This window comes from Caretta caretta, chromosome 2 (assembly GCF_965140235.1).
Source record: "Caretta caretta isolate rCarCar2 chromosome 2, rCarCar1.hap1, whole genome shotgun sequence".
Taxonomy (NCBI): Eukaryota; Metazoa; Chordata; order Testudines; family Cheloniidae; genus Caretta; species Caretta caretta.
This window is the reverse complement of record NC_134207.1, coordinates 46,125,195-46,139,994: the sequence shown is the minus strand read 5'-3', so window position 1 is coordinate 46,139,994 and position 14,800 is coordinate 46,125,195. Positions and strand designations below refer to the sequence as shown.

The following is a 14,800-nucleotide window of genomic DNA, read 5'->3' as shown; positions in this document are numbered from 1 at the left end:
GGTATATGTGCATTTATATTTTTCCAGAGCTGATAGCATGGAAGCCTTTTAGGAGGTCACTGTGAAATACCCACAATAATTTGAATGCCTGCATGTTTGCATGTAGGTCTAATGCGACACTGACCAAATGTGAGGAGAATGAGTGATCTCTTTAAGATGAAATGCAATGAGTGCGTGGCTGAAATAATACAAGGCCAGATCCTCAGCTCAAGTTAAAGAAGCTATGGTGATTTACAACAGCCTGGGATCTGGCCAAAATTATCTACAGCTGACCTCGAAAGGGAGGATAATGGTTTTGTGCCCTTTCTCTACTGCTTTGATTTATAGTTTACTGCTAGTGATCGGCTTATTACATCTGCAAATTGTGCACTCACTTAGGCCCCAATTCTGCAGTCAGGCCCATGCAAACAGACTCCTGTTCCATTGTCTGATTAAGTGCTAAATGCTATATGCAGAATTTGGCATATAAGGTTTAAAGGTATCCTGTTCTTCCTATCAACTTTGATTAAATATGGGTTACATTAGCTACTCTCATGACAGCTGATCTTTCCAACATCCTCAGAAATCTCTTATAAATTCCCACCAGTTTGTTTCTCATCTTCCCTGCTTTGGTCTTCATAATTCTGGAACTGAATTAATCTGAGCCCTTTGCCTGAAAATCTGAAATAGCCACATGCTCACTTCAGTGATTTTTTTTACAGTTTTTCCACACTGTATTTCCCTTTCCTCCAAATAAAATGGGTCTCCAGGATATTAAGTCACACTACCTGCCACTTATTTTTGTGAATAATGAGGCAAATAAGTGAATTCAGGCTCTAAGCAATATCAGCTTCTGTCTCTAAATTCTCCTCAATCTTATGCGTTAGTGACTCCACTGACTTTTTGTTTCCTTCTCATCTAACTAAAAACTTCACAGGGTATGTCTACGCTGCAGTTGGAGATGTGATTGCAGCATGCATAGACATACCAGATCTATATTTCATCAAACACTATGGTGCAGAAATATTAATTGACCTGTCAAGCCGCAATTGACCTCAGGGTCTCTCAATTCATAATCCTATGCCCTATTCACTATACAATCCAAATTCCCTCAAATGAACACACAGTGCTGCTAAAAGAAAAACAAATATAATTATGTTAATTACTTTCCTTGATAAAACAGAATTTTATGGAACGGTCTTCAGTTTCATCCCATATATACTTCCCATCCCATAACTGAAAGTTATTTAGGGAAGTATATATTTCCATTATACTCAGAACATGGTGAGTTGTTTGTTACATTTATTTTATTAGCTGGGTCTAATACCTAAAATCCTAGATAAAAGGTTGTTGGAGTCATGATTTATTCTTACAGAATATTTTTCTCGGCATTTGGGAGAGTATGAAAATGTGCTGTCTGCCTTAGAAGATCTAAATGTTTCTATACTGAAGGCAATGGACAAAACAAAGAAAGTAAGTGGAAGTTATATTTATCTTCTACACAATATTTTGAGTCTTTTTTTCTATTGTGATTTGATGTACTGGGTTTTAATTTCATTAGTCATGAAGTATTTGATAACTCTTGTTTAATTATTTCCACATTTCTGTTTTATTATTAGAGGAGAAACAGCCTTCTTGAAATGGTCAAAATACCACGGCATTAAAGTCCACGTGCAAGGAATTTGTAGTTTCAATCCATGCAAAATTACCTTTTTGAATGACAGACATGTCCTTCAACTCCTAATAATGTAGGGTGTTCATATTCCATTCAAAAGATCCTGGATATCATAAAAATGGTAACGTTGTATTAAGCCAATTACCTGAATATAGAATGAGAGAAGCACTAAACGCAGCTTTCAATAGTTAGTTTTTAGGATGTGTTCAGGAACACTATTTACAGTATGGCCAGTTGCAGATTTATAGATTTTTAAAGCCAGAAGAGGCTATAATGATCATTTATAACACAGGCCATGGAATCTCTCCCAGTAATTCCTGCATCAAGCCCATAACAGCATCATATAGACAAGAGAAATATGGGGATTCTCATGAGTACCATAATTACAGAAGATGCCATCTCTTGCATCAAGACTTTTCCAAGAGTACAGAATGTACAGATTTTAATTGAGCAACTGACATGTACAAACAGCCAGAAAGTTTATATCTTACTGTGCAAGGGTTGGCTCACCGCCAGCACCTCCTCATGACTGGGCGTGGCATGGCATCTCTCCACTAGGATCTGCTGCTGTTGCTAGTTGCTCTCTGCGGTGGCTTGCCCCTTCCTATGACTTGGTCCTCTGGCCAGGTCACTTCAAAGTCTCTCCCCCGCCAGGTAGTCCATAAACACAAAGCAAGGGTAGTTAACACAAATAAACTGAGTTAGTAAAAGAGAGCAAGGAACACCTCTCTCTCAGGATGTCTTAGGATCTGGCCCTCCCTTACCTCAGGGAGGGACTATCAGGCAGTGGTTGTTGGGGAAGTTCCCGCCTTTCCTCAGAGGTTGAAGGTCTGTTCTCTTCCCTGGTCCACCAACAAGTGAGCTGGTCTGCGCCCTTTTAACTCTTCCTCCAGCCTGTACCTGTCTTGTAGATGTGGTGGGGCTGGGCTGACTAAGCCCAGAGCAGTGTTTTAACCCCTCGTTGTCCAGAGTAGTGTTTGCATACCCTATTACACTTACTTATTTAGAGCATGATTTAGGGAGATGCTGTGCACCTCCAATTCCCAGTGACGTCAATGGGCATTGGGAGTATTCAGCCGCTTTCCAGATAGGGGCAGTAATAAGGAATATCTGCATTTATTCTTTCTAGACATAAGCCTAAATATAAACTGCTTGATTAGGCACATGTACAGGATAGTGCTAAAATGGCAGAACATGTCATCTAATAATTATTGGATGTAAATAGAATGCTGCATTTAAGAATTACTTTGGAAGTTAATTACATAGGAGGAGTCTCAATAGAGTAGTAAGAATGTTGTGAAGAAAAGCATTACTGACTGGAAACAAAACAAATGGGAAAATCTGGGATATTAATAAGTGTTATATTTAGCTGCCTCAGCAACTCAATTAAAAACATTAAAACTTGCCTAGACATTATCTTGACTTCAGATTCATGCTTAGTGGTTTTGCTTTCCTCAGGAGATACATTGGACAGCACACTCCACACAGCACTATGCATCCACAGTAGGGCTGTTAAATGATTAATCGGGATTTAATATTTTTAATCACAAGGTTAAAAAAATAGTTGTGATTAATCGCAGTTTTAATCACACTGTTAAACAGAATACGATTTAAATAAATATTTTTGGATGATTTCTACATTTTCAAATATATTGATTTCAATTACACCACAGAATACAAAGTGTACAGTGATCACTTTATATTTTTATTACAAATATTTGCACTGTAAAAAAATAAATAGTATTTTTCAGTTCACCTCATACAAGTACTGTAGTGCTCTCTTTTTTGTGAAAGTGCAGCTTACAAATGTAGTTTGTTTTTAAACACATAATTGCACTCAAAAACAAAACAATGTAAAACTTTAGAGCCTACAAGTCCACTCAGTCCTACTTCTTGTTCAGCCAATCACTCAGACCTGGGGCTACACTTGGGGGGGGGGGGGGAAGAAATTTCAAAATAAGATACGCAACTTCAGCTACGCTATTTCACGTCTAGACGAGACGCAATAAATTGGTCCCCGATAGATCGATCACTACCCGCTGATCCAGCGGCTAGTGAAGACGTACCCTTAGACAAACAAGTTTGTTTACATTTATGGGAGATAATGCTGCCCGCTTCTTATTTACATCACCTGAAAGTGAGAACAGGTATTTACGTGGCACTGTTGTTCCCGGCATTGCAAGATATTTACGTGCCAGATATGCTAAACATTCATATGCCCCTTCATGCTTTGGCCACCATTCCAGAGGACATGCGTCCATGCTGATCACAGGTTCTGCTCGATAACGATCCAAAGCAGTGCAGACCAACGCATGTTCATTTTCATCATCCAAGTCAGATGCCATCAACAGAAGGGCCACCAAACAGGAATGGGTCACCTTCTAATACTAGTATTAAATAATGATAAAAATCCTGGGGTATACATATCTTTCAGTCAGCCATTTTTTATCAAAAACGGTGGAAACAGAACAGGGTGCTCATGCTGTCAGACAATATAAAAGCTGAGCAGACAGAGAACCAGAGTATTCAGTATTTTAGGGAGAATTCTTTGAAGTTTCTATGTATTTTTATGATAGTGATCATCTTTTCACACAGGAGGGCCCTGCAATACTTAGGTATTATGAGGGGGACTAAGGGCCTGATCCTGAGAGATGTCAAGTGCCCTCAACTCCCCTGGACTTCCCACTGCGTTGAGGAAGTTCAAGCACTTCATAATCAGGCCCTTTAATGACAGACTGGTTCCTATACAGACAAGGTGGGTGAGGTAATATCTTTTATTGGACCAACTTCTGTTGGTGAAGGAGAGAAGCTTTCAAGCTACACAGAGCTCTTCTTCAGGTCTGTTTACTAGGCAAGCACTCTTTCCGATAGGCAACTTATTCAGTCATGACTTCTGCTTTTTTTGGGGAGAAAAAAATTGATTTGTCCCTTCATGCACTTGATCCACCCAACTTAAAGCCAGATAAACAACAAATGCTGGGCCAAAAATCAGGCACCCCTCTAAGGCGTGGCATCCTTATTCACTGGGTATTTTATCAGACAACTGCAGGATCAGGCCCCTAGATAAATTGTTCATCCTGTTTCCAGGGCAACCAAGTAGAGGGGGAAAAATGTCTGTCTTCAGTGAGAACACAAATACATTGGATCAGCATGTCCGAAATTCTAAAAACCGAATTGTGAACAAGCTTTCAGTCCCTTCCATATTCAGAACATCAACTTAGCTAAATCTAGGTTGCATTAAGCTTAAAAAATTGGAGTTCAGTGTAATTTCTTGTTTACTGTTCTTGCATTTTTTCTAAGTGAAATTGGTAACATCAGAGTGAGCAATATTGTTTGATTTATATTCATAAATGCAAATAGTCATTATTTTAATGTGCAGCAAGGAACCAGCATGAAGCTGGTTTGATTTTTTTTTAATTACATTAAATTTTGTTTTCTGAAATTTAATAACACTTTTTACAGGCACTGCATTAAGTCCATGCAGTTTTGTTCCCAAATCTCAGCACGTTACATTCTGCAGTCCTCAGTCAAGCAGAACTCCAATATAAGCTTTGCCTGACTTAGTCTGATCAAAAGCCCATTGAAATCCAGGGATGATTTTCTACTGCTGTCAATAGGTTTTGGATTAGGCCCCTTTTCTTTTCCAGTGTCAGGCTAGATTCTGCCATTCTTACTGAAACTGAGTAGTACTCTACTCTGAATGGTCCTATTGAAGTAAATGGGACTATTCCTAGCACAAGGTACTGTGCAATGTGTGTGCAGGAGAAGAATCTTATCCTTAGCTTTCTTTACTGAAATAGCCAGCTTCTGCAATGTTCATCTGGGTGGATGTTCGTTACTGTGTGATTACTAGGTGCCCTATCATTATTCATGTCTGAAGGAGAATCACTGAGATAAAGAACAAAAAGAAAGAAAATGTAAAAAGGGAAGCATATGCAGTTAAAGAAGAGTTTAATTCTGTTCCCAGAGAATATACTTTAAATGCTATAGACATCTTACTAAAGCATGCTGGGCCAAAGCCCTATTGTTGCAGCTCTGATCCAGGAGATACACACACAGTTGGACAAGGAAGGGAAGGAAAGCTTTGAGAATTTATAGGTGGGGTGGACTTGATGTTTGTGGCACTTGATATTTGATCACTCCTCTTCTGGGGATAAGTTACTGTATGAGTCACTTTTGTTGCCAGGCTGGCAACAATAGTCGAGAGGGCTAGATTATGAGTTGGTCTGGATTCTTCTTCCTCTAGCTGGCAGGTTACAATTTTCCTGCTCAAAGTGAAAGCTGAGATAGTTGTGTTTACCTCTCTCTTTTTCAGTCTTACAAACAGGAAGCATTAAAAATTCAAGATTCAATGCTTCTAATATATTCTGGGGAGCAATCCAGACAGCGAGGGGCTGTGTCATCACTTGCCCTGCAACCTGGGTAGTCTTGCAAAGCTTTGCTACTGTAGCTCCCAAGCTGGGCTCCTCACAGATAGAATGCAGGTCACATACAGAGTGTCTGTGTATAGCTACAGCCCTGGTCCCGCAACTCTGACCTCAGCTGCCTGTCACCAAACACCAGCCACACTCTGGCTTCCACCAGCCTTGGTTACTACTCTCAGGATGAACCCAGAACATCCTCAGTCCTGGATTTCCCTACCAAAAAAACGTGTTTTGCACTGTTCAGCCCTCTCCTGGACAGTCCTGATATATTAGGCCCATTGCCCCTCTAGGTGGATCAACATACAATGGTCTGTTACCCAAACGATTCATAACATTGGATTAGTTTTAAAAGGTAAAACCAGTTTATTTACTTACAAAGATAGAGGTTTTAAGCAAGCATACTTCCAAGGTATTAAAGTCAGAAATGGTTACAAGAGAGATAAAGATAAAATACTTTTAAAACTTGAACTAGACTGGGTTCAAGGTGAAGTCCCTTCACAATGTTTCCAGTAACATTGCTGACCAAACTCGTACGCCAGGGTCTGCTCCCAAAATCCAACAGCTGTTTCTTTTGTTTTCTTCGGTGAAGAGAGAGCTGCTGTGATGGGGTATCCACTCCACACAAGTCCTGAGCACATTAATGTGGGCCAGGATGAGCAAATTAACCATAGATGTTGCACCTGGAGGAGAACCAAGGATTGATAGGGCTTAAGGGCAGATGAAGCCCACCTGGGGGAGGAGCTGGACTAGGATTATAAAGCCATGAAATAAGAGCAGGAACGGGCAGGGCAAATCTAGGCTAGGCTTGGCACTGAGATTTGAGTCAGGATGAGTACTGGTTTCTGGCTGAAGGCGGTGAGACTGAACTAAAGACTGTGGCTGGCTCCGGCTCCGGCCCCCACCGGAAATGAGGCAGAACAGTAAACTAACAATAAGGGAGGAAGAGAAAGTTGCCTTGGATTATGAAGGGGGAGCAGCAGGGGATGAGGAAAGGTCTCAGATCGAAAAAAAATACTATTAATATTAATATCAGGATTTGAAGGAGGAGAAATGCACAGAAATGAAAAACAGGATAAAAGTCTACATTTTAAAATTGTCAAATCAATGACTGAAGAAATGAAAATAGGAAATGTTAACCCCTGAAAATGGCAGAATGGATAAAGCAAAGTGTTGGTGGCATAAAAAGAGCTATTGACAAAATGTACACATAAGGAGCAAGCTGAACGACTTCTTAAACTGTAACCCTAGGAAAAATGAAAGTTACTTGTCAACGGTCTACATGCCTGATCGAAGCAAGATGGGTCACGTATAAAGTGCCACTTGGATTGTCTGCAGATGAAATCAAAGAGTGCAGGAAATGATAAAGTGTTGTTTGTTAAATGGCTACTTACTCAAAGATGGGACATTTCCAGATATGATCCAAATGGGGTATTGATCTTTCTGGGTTAAACTACATATTTACATCGCCTCCCTGTGTGAGGTGCTAGGATTGTCACAGGGTTGGACATATGGCAGCCATTTGTAAGGGAACAATAAATGAGGTACAGTAAATGGGGAGGAAATCACTCAGATGAGGAGTGTGCAGAAGGGACAGAACTTACATGCAACAATTGTGGAGGAAAGCACAGTGCAACATATAAAGGATATGCAATAGCAGAATGAGCTAGATAAATACAAAAAATTAAAATTATTCAAAAAAATATCACTTGCGGAGGCTACCAAAAGGCACCCACTGCCCACAATAGGAAAAGAAAAAATACTTAAGTAAGAGAAAAGATGAATAGAGGTGGTAGAACACATCTTTGTTCAGGGAAGAGAACACAAGAAGAACAGGAGAGGATGTATTGCTTGCAGGTAAAGAGAAGTTTATAGCATCATTATATAAGTAATTAGCTGCACCTTGCAGATGTGGGGGGAATAAAGGATTACAATCATAGCAAAAGCAGCAGAAAAATGTCTAAAGATTGCAGTCTAGCAAGAGATTGTCTTTCATTCAATTTTAAATGAAGGCAATAATACATTATCTTAATGATCATAGAATCATAGAACTGGAAGGGACCTTGAGAGGTCATCTAGTCCAGTCCCCTGCAGTCGAGGCAGGACTAAGTATTATCTAGACCATCCCTGACAGGTGTTTGTCCAACCTGCTCTTAAAAGTCCCCAATGATGGAGATTCCACCACCTCCCTAGGCAATTTCTTCCAGTGCTTAACCACTCTGACAGGAAGTTTTTCCTAGCCCATTGCTTCTTGTCCTATTCTCAGAGGTTAAGAACAACAATTTTTCTCCCTCCTCCATGTAACAACCTTTTATGTACTTGAAAAGGTATGTCCCCTCTCAGTCTTCTCTTCTCCAGACTAAACAAACCCAATTTTTTCAATCTTCCCTCAGAGGTTATGCTGTCTAGATATTTAATCATTTTTGTTGCTCTTCTCTGGACTTTCTCCAATTTGTCCACATCTTTCCTGAAATGTGACACCTAGAACTGGACACAATATTCCAGCTGAGGCCTAATCAGCACAGAGTAGAACGGAAGAATTACTTCTTGTGTCTTGCTTACAATACTCCTGCTAATACATCCCAGAATGATGTTTGCTTTTTTTGCAAAAGCGTTATACTGTTGACTCATATTTAGCTTGTGATCCATTATGACCCACAGATCCCTTTCCACAATACTCCTTCCTTGGCAGTCATTTCCCATGTTGAAATGGGCAACTGATTGTTCCTTCCTAAGTGGAATACTTCGCATTTGTCCTTATTGAATTTCATCCTATTTGCTTCAGGCCATTTCTCCAGTTTGTCCAGATCATTTTGAATTTTAATCTTATCTTCCAGAGCACTTGCAACCCGTCCCAGCTTGGTATCATCCGCAAACTAAGTGTACTCTCTATTCCATTATCTAAATCATTGATGAAGATATTGAACAGAACCAGACCCAGAACCGATCCCTGTGGGACCCCACTTGTTGTGCCCTTCCTGCATGACTGTGAACCACTGATAACTAGTCTCTGGGAATGATTTTCCAACCAGTTATGCACCCATCTTATAGTAGCTCCATCTAGGTTGTATTCCCTAGTTTGTTTACGAGATGGTCATGTGAGACAGTATCAAAAGCCTTACTAAAGTCAAGATATACCACATCTACCGCTTCCCCCCTATCCACAAGGCTTGTTACCCTGTCAAAGAAAGCTATCAGGTTGGTCTGACACGATTTGTTCTTGACAAATCCATGCTGACTGTTTATTTATCACCTTATTATCTTCTAGGTGTTTGCAAATTGATTGCTTAATTATTTGCTCCATTATCTTTCCGGCTACAGAAGTTAAGCTGACTGGTCTGTAATTTCCCGGGTTATCCTTATTTCCCTTTTTGTAGATAGGCACTATATTTGCCCTTTTCCAGTCTTCTGGAATGTCTCCTGTCTTCCATGACTTTTCAAAGATAATTGCTAATGGCTCAGATATCTCCTCAGTCAGCTCCTTGAGTATTCTAGGATGCATTTCATCAGGCCCTGGTGATTTGAAGACATCTAGTGAAGTAATTTTTGACTTGTTCTTTGCCTATTTTAGACTCTGATCCTACCTCATTTTTACTGGCATTCACTATTTTAGATGTCCCATCACCACCAACCTTCTTGGTGAAAACTGAAACAAAGAAGTCATTAAGCACCTCTGCCATTTCCACATTTTCTGTTATTGTCTCTCCCCCCCACCCCCCGCATTGAGTAACAGGCCTAATCTGTCCTTGGTCTTCCTCTTGCTTCTAATGTATTGTAGAATGTTTTGTTTCCTTTTATGTCCCTAGCTAGTTTGATCTCATTTTGTGCCTAGGCTTTTCTAATTTTGTGCCTACATACTTGTGTTATTTGTTTATATTCATCCTTTGTAGTTTGACCCAGTTTCCACTTTTTGTAGGACTCTATTTTGAATTTTAGATCACTGAAGATCTCCTGATTAAGCCGGGGTGGTCTTTTGCTATACTTCCTATCTTTCCTATGCAGTGGGATAGTTTGCTCCTGTGCCCTTAATAATATCTCTTTGAAAAACTGCCAACTGTCTTCAATTGTTTTTCTCCTTAGACTTGCTTCCCATGGGATTTTACCTACCAACTCCCTGAGTTTGCTAAAGTCTGCCTTCTTGAAATTTATTGTCTTTATTGTGCTGTTCTCCCTCCAACCATTCCTTAGAATCATAAACTCTACCATTTCATGATCACTTTTACCCAAGTTGCCTTCCACTTTCAAATTCTCAAACCAGTACTTCCCTATGTGTCAAAATCTAGTAGCTTTGTCCATCTTCTGAAATAAAAAATGGTCTCCAATACATTCCAAGAACTTGTTGGATAATCTGTGCCCTGCTGTGTTATTTTCCCAACAGATGTCTGGGTAGCTGAAGTCCCCCATCACCACCAAGTCCTGTGCTTTGGATGATTTTGTTAGTCGTTTTAAAAAAAAAAAAAAACCTCATCCACCTCTTCTTCCTGGTTTGGTGGTCTGTAGTAGACCCCTACCATGACATCACCATTGTTTTCACCCCTTTTATCCTTACCCAGAGACTTTCAATGAGTCTGTCTCTTATTTCTATCTCAATGTCAGTCCAAGTATATACATTTTTAATATATATGGCAACACCGCCTCCCTTTTTTCCCTGCCTGTCTTTCCTGAGCAAGCTGTACCCTTCTATACTAATATTCCAGTCATGAGTATTATCCCGCCAAGTTTCCGTGATGCCAACTAGGTCATAGTTGTCTTTATTTACTAGCATTTCGAGTTCTTCCTGCCTAATCCCCATACTTCTCGCATTAATATACAGACATCTAAGATACTGATTTGATTCCTCCCATCCCAGTTCTGTCTTATCTCTCCCTTATTTCTGCTATAACAGCCCCTGCTTCCCGTGATCCTTAGCTGGAATGTGTATATTTTAATAATGCATGAACAGGAATTTAAGAAAGCCATCTTTGAAATGGGAAAAAGACTAATGTAATATGTGTGCAAGAAACATGGCTAATAAATAAACCTGTGTTCAGTCTACCAGGATATGCTATACACTGGTGGGATCAAGAGGCTAGCAGGGGGCGAGGGAGGGTTACATTTATAAAAAAGAGGGACTCAGTTACGTCAAAATGGATGTGCAGAAACTAAAGTTTTGAATGTAATGCTATTGAGATTCATATGAAGAACAAAACCACACATATACATTTATAATCCATGTAAAAATAGTTATTAGAACTAGTTAATATCAAAAACCCATTCATAATTTGCAGAGACTTGAATAGTTTAATGAGATAGGGGACATAAGAAGACTCACCTAAATGGTAATTCTTAGAACAATTTATTGATATGCATAACCTAGTAATACTGAATGCAGAAGATGAAGGTACTCAGCACCTGGAAATATCATACCCTAAAAATCAGAAATGACCATGGGCCTGATCCAAAATCTGATGAGAGTCTTTCTACTGATATGAATGGGCTTTGGATCAGCCCCTAATTTAAGACAGTGGCAAGTTGATCATTTTAATGTCATCCAACAGCGATGAAATGAGACAAGAATAGAGCTTTACATTAGACACTATTTCCATCTCATTCATCAACGTGATATTTACCCAACCAGATCCTGGAACCACTTTATTTTAATGGAGAGATTAAATATATGCAGTGTTTCAGGGTACATCCTAGTTAGAAGGCAATGATTTTGCCCTGGCTATCTTAGGATGGGATTATTATACAGCTAACAGAAAGCACTCAAGTTTTGGGTACAGTAATATTTTATTTTCAAATTTAAAATGAAGGGAAAAATACAGTGTACAGAATGGACTGTCACAAAGGTTAACGGCAAATTGTTTTAACAGATGTTAGAAGTCCCTTTTATCTCTTCCTCTGCCCCTTCTTTTCATCTTCCTAATTTTTCTTCTTCCATTCCTCTCATCTACTTTTTAATCCCAGCTCAACCTCTTTCCTCTATATACAAATGGCTAGGGCCCTACCAAATCCACAGTCCATTTTGGTAAATTTCATGGTCATAGGATTTTTAAAATCTTAATTTCACGGATTCAGATATGTAAATCTGAAATTTCACAGTGTTGAAACTGTCGGGGTCCTGACCCAAATGGAAGTCATGGCCAGGCGGCAGGTGTCGCAAGGCTACTGTAGCGGGGCACGGTATTGTCATCCTTACTTCTGTGCTGCTGCTGGCAATGGTGCTGCCTTCAAAGCTGGGCTACCAGCCAGCAGCCATGGAGCTTCCTGCTGCCTGGGGGAGGTTCCTGGAGGTGGATCTGACCTGGCCCTGGGAGCAGCCCATGCAGGGGAAGAGGAAGGCCCATCTCTCCTTAGCTTGGCCAGGATTAGCAGCTGGAGCTCCCCAGACCAGCTTGTCCCTGGCTCCAGCACTCAGGGGCTAAAGGGTCCTTGGATGGACTATGGGGGTGGAGCGTTCTGACCACAGTGACCCCCTGACCATGGTGCCCTGTGTGGTCACCCACCCATAAGACCATACTTGCCCCTTCAAAAGTGACAACCTCACCCATACCATGTCACTCTTGCTTCTGTGCTGCTGATGATGGTGGCACTGCCTTCAGAACTGGGCACCTGGCCAGAAGCCGCTGCTCTCCAGCCGCCCAGCTCTGAAAGCAGCATAGAAGCAAGGGGGGCAATACTGCAATAGCCAGAGTTCATGGGGGAGACTAGATTTCACTGTCCGTGACACATTTTTCATGGCCATGAATTTAGTAGGGCCCTACAAATGGCTCAGATAACTACAGTACATTTTTTTCAAAGCTGAATTGGGAAGCAATTCTCTGAACATAAACACATCCTGTAAGCGCAAACATACCATGGCTATTTTTAATTAAAAATCCTGCAGACTTGTAGGAAAGAGAATTCTGGACCAAGATAAGAAATGAGTAAAAGGAGACTTGTCAATATTTTCCCCCTTCAAACTGTTTGTTTTCAGCAGTTTCACTGCTCTGTATACTTGGATTTTTATTTATTTTTTCATTGTGCATTTCTTTTCTTTGATGTAAATTGTGGAGTTTTTCTGCTTCGGAAAAAAAAAAAAGTTGAAACTTCCTCTCTGTTACTAGGAAACATCTTGAACATTCTGAAGATAGGAGCCAATCAAACACAGGAGGGATTATAAAAGCCAAACAGCACCAAAAGATTTGCATATTGACAGTAGTTATTGAGAATAACCTTAGAATAATTACGTGTAGCCCGGCACACTGACGGGCTGATACTCTGCTTGATAATGGCTACCTGGATTTGCATAGTGTATGTTTGAGTAATAATAATTTTAGTAATTATGTATCAATAACTAGAGTGTAGGGAATTGCATACACAGGAAATAACTATACAGTTATGAGTAACTATACAGCATCCCTGAGCACCAACTGGTACGGATATTTAAATTTCATCCAGTTACTAATTTGCACATACTGGCATTAGGCCCAACTCATCCCCAACTTCTTTGATTTTATTTTTTTTCAGGGCAATGTCACTCTGAAATTCTGTGGTCATCCGTCCAGGTTTCAAGTTTTAAAGTGGCTACTATAAAAGCCCAAATGCCCAAATTCGGTTGGAATCGAAAAAGGTAGCAATATAAAGTAGTCATCACTTGTAAAGAATTAAAATGCTGCTCTCCCCAAAAGAATGTATAAGACACTGATGGCAAAACACATGAAGTGCAAGGTAAAGCATGCAGTGATTAAGAGTAATCTAGTGGCATACAGAAAGCAGCAGCTACAGAACACCCGGTGAGCATCTGATTATTATTTTTAATACAGTAAGTCAGTGGACATTACATATATCACTAAAGCCCAACATATTTCCTAGCTGCATGAAATTAATTCTTCCTGTTCATTTTTCTGCTGGAGGATATCCTTGAACAACAGAGGATTTTACTGCATTGGCTACTTTGGAGAAATACTGCAGCTCTATTTATTATATTCACAAAGGTTTAGTGACTCTATATAATTAATTAGTAAGTGTCAATTATTGATTAAAATAAAGCTGCTTTTGGATCATGGGTGCAAAATACAGTACTGTCAAAGTTAATTCCCCACTCTGACACTTTGAGTGTAGAAGGTGGGGGCCCGCAAGGATTCTAAAAATTAATACTGGTCACTCCAGGCTTGTATTAAACTCCCAAGGTTACAGCTTTTCTCTGACCTTGGATTGGTAAATGCTGCCACCACTCAAGTGCAGAACCCCTTTGAGAGCCCAGGAAGGCACACTTGGGAATTCCTTCCTGTGGGGTACCCTCAAACCCTTTCACCCCCACCCACCTCCAGGGAAGAGCTAAGAAGAAAAAAAAAAAAGGAAACCAACTGTTTTCACCAGCTAACTAAAAAACATGTGCACAGGTTTCAGAGTAACAGCCGTGTTAGTCTGTATTCGCAAAAAGAAAAGGAGTACTTGTGGCACCTTAGAGACTAACCAATTTATTTGAGCATGAGCTTTCGTGAAGTGAAGTGAAGTGAAGCTGTAGCTCACGAAAGCTCATGCTCAAATAAATTGGTTAGTCTCTAAGGTGCCACAAGTACTCCTTTTCTTTTTGCAACATGTGCACAGTCTCTTAAGACACAGAAATCCAATCCCATTCTTAAAAAAGGTAAATATTTTTTAAAAAAAAGAGCGAGAGAGAGAAAATACATTTGGAAACTCAGGCATTTGCTAGATTTTAAGAGTAACTACAAGGATTAAGCACCAAGAATAGCTTTCT

At 40.0% G+C, this 14,800-nt stretch overlaps 2 protein-coding genes and 1 long non-coding RNA gene across 4 annotated transcripts in view; 2 read left to right on the top strand and 1 right to left on the bottom strand.

Annotated features, from left to right (window-relative positions):
• Positions 1-14,800, bottom strand: part of C2H8orf88 (chromosome 2 C8orf88 homolog) — a 98,403-nt gene that overhangs the window by 7,263 nt on the left and 76,340 nt on the right. The window contains exons 8-9 of the transcript XR_012666925.1: positions 2,146-3,163; positions 1,689-1,757 (exon numbers count right to left, since the gene is read on the bottom strand). The gene's annotated coding sequence lies outside the window, so the exon portion shown is untranslated. The remainder of the gene's footprint in view (positions 1-1,688; positions 1,758-2,145; positions 3,164-14,800) is intronic.
• NECAB1 (N-terminal EF-hand calcium binding protein 1) overlaps positions 1-14,800 on the top strand; it is a 120,386-nt gene that overhangs the window by 61,182 nt on the left and 44,404 nt on the right. For both annotated transcript variants that reach the window (XR_012666924.1, XM_048841183.2), the window contains exon 5: positions 1,355-1,452. Coding sequence is in view for 1 of the 2 variants with exons in the window: in XM_048841183.2 (XP_048697140.1) it covers positions 1,355-1,452 (98 nt within the window). In the remaining variant the exon portion in view is untranslated. The remainder of the gene's footprint in view (positions 1-1,354; positions 1,453-14,800) is intronic.
• Positions 13,955-14,699, top strand: LOC142070975 (uncharacterized). The gene is made up of 2 exons (XR_012666923.1): positions 13,955-14,441; positions 14,650-14,699. It is a non-coding gene; the product is annotated as an uncharacterized LOC142070975 (long non-coding RNA).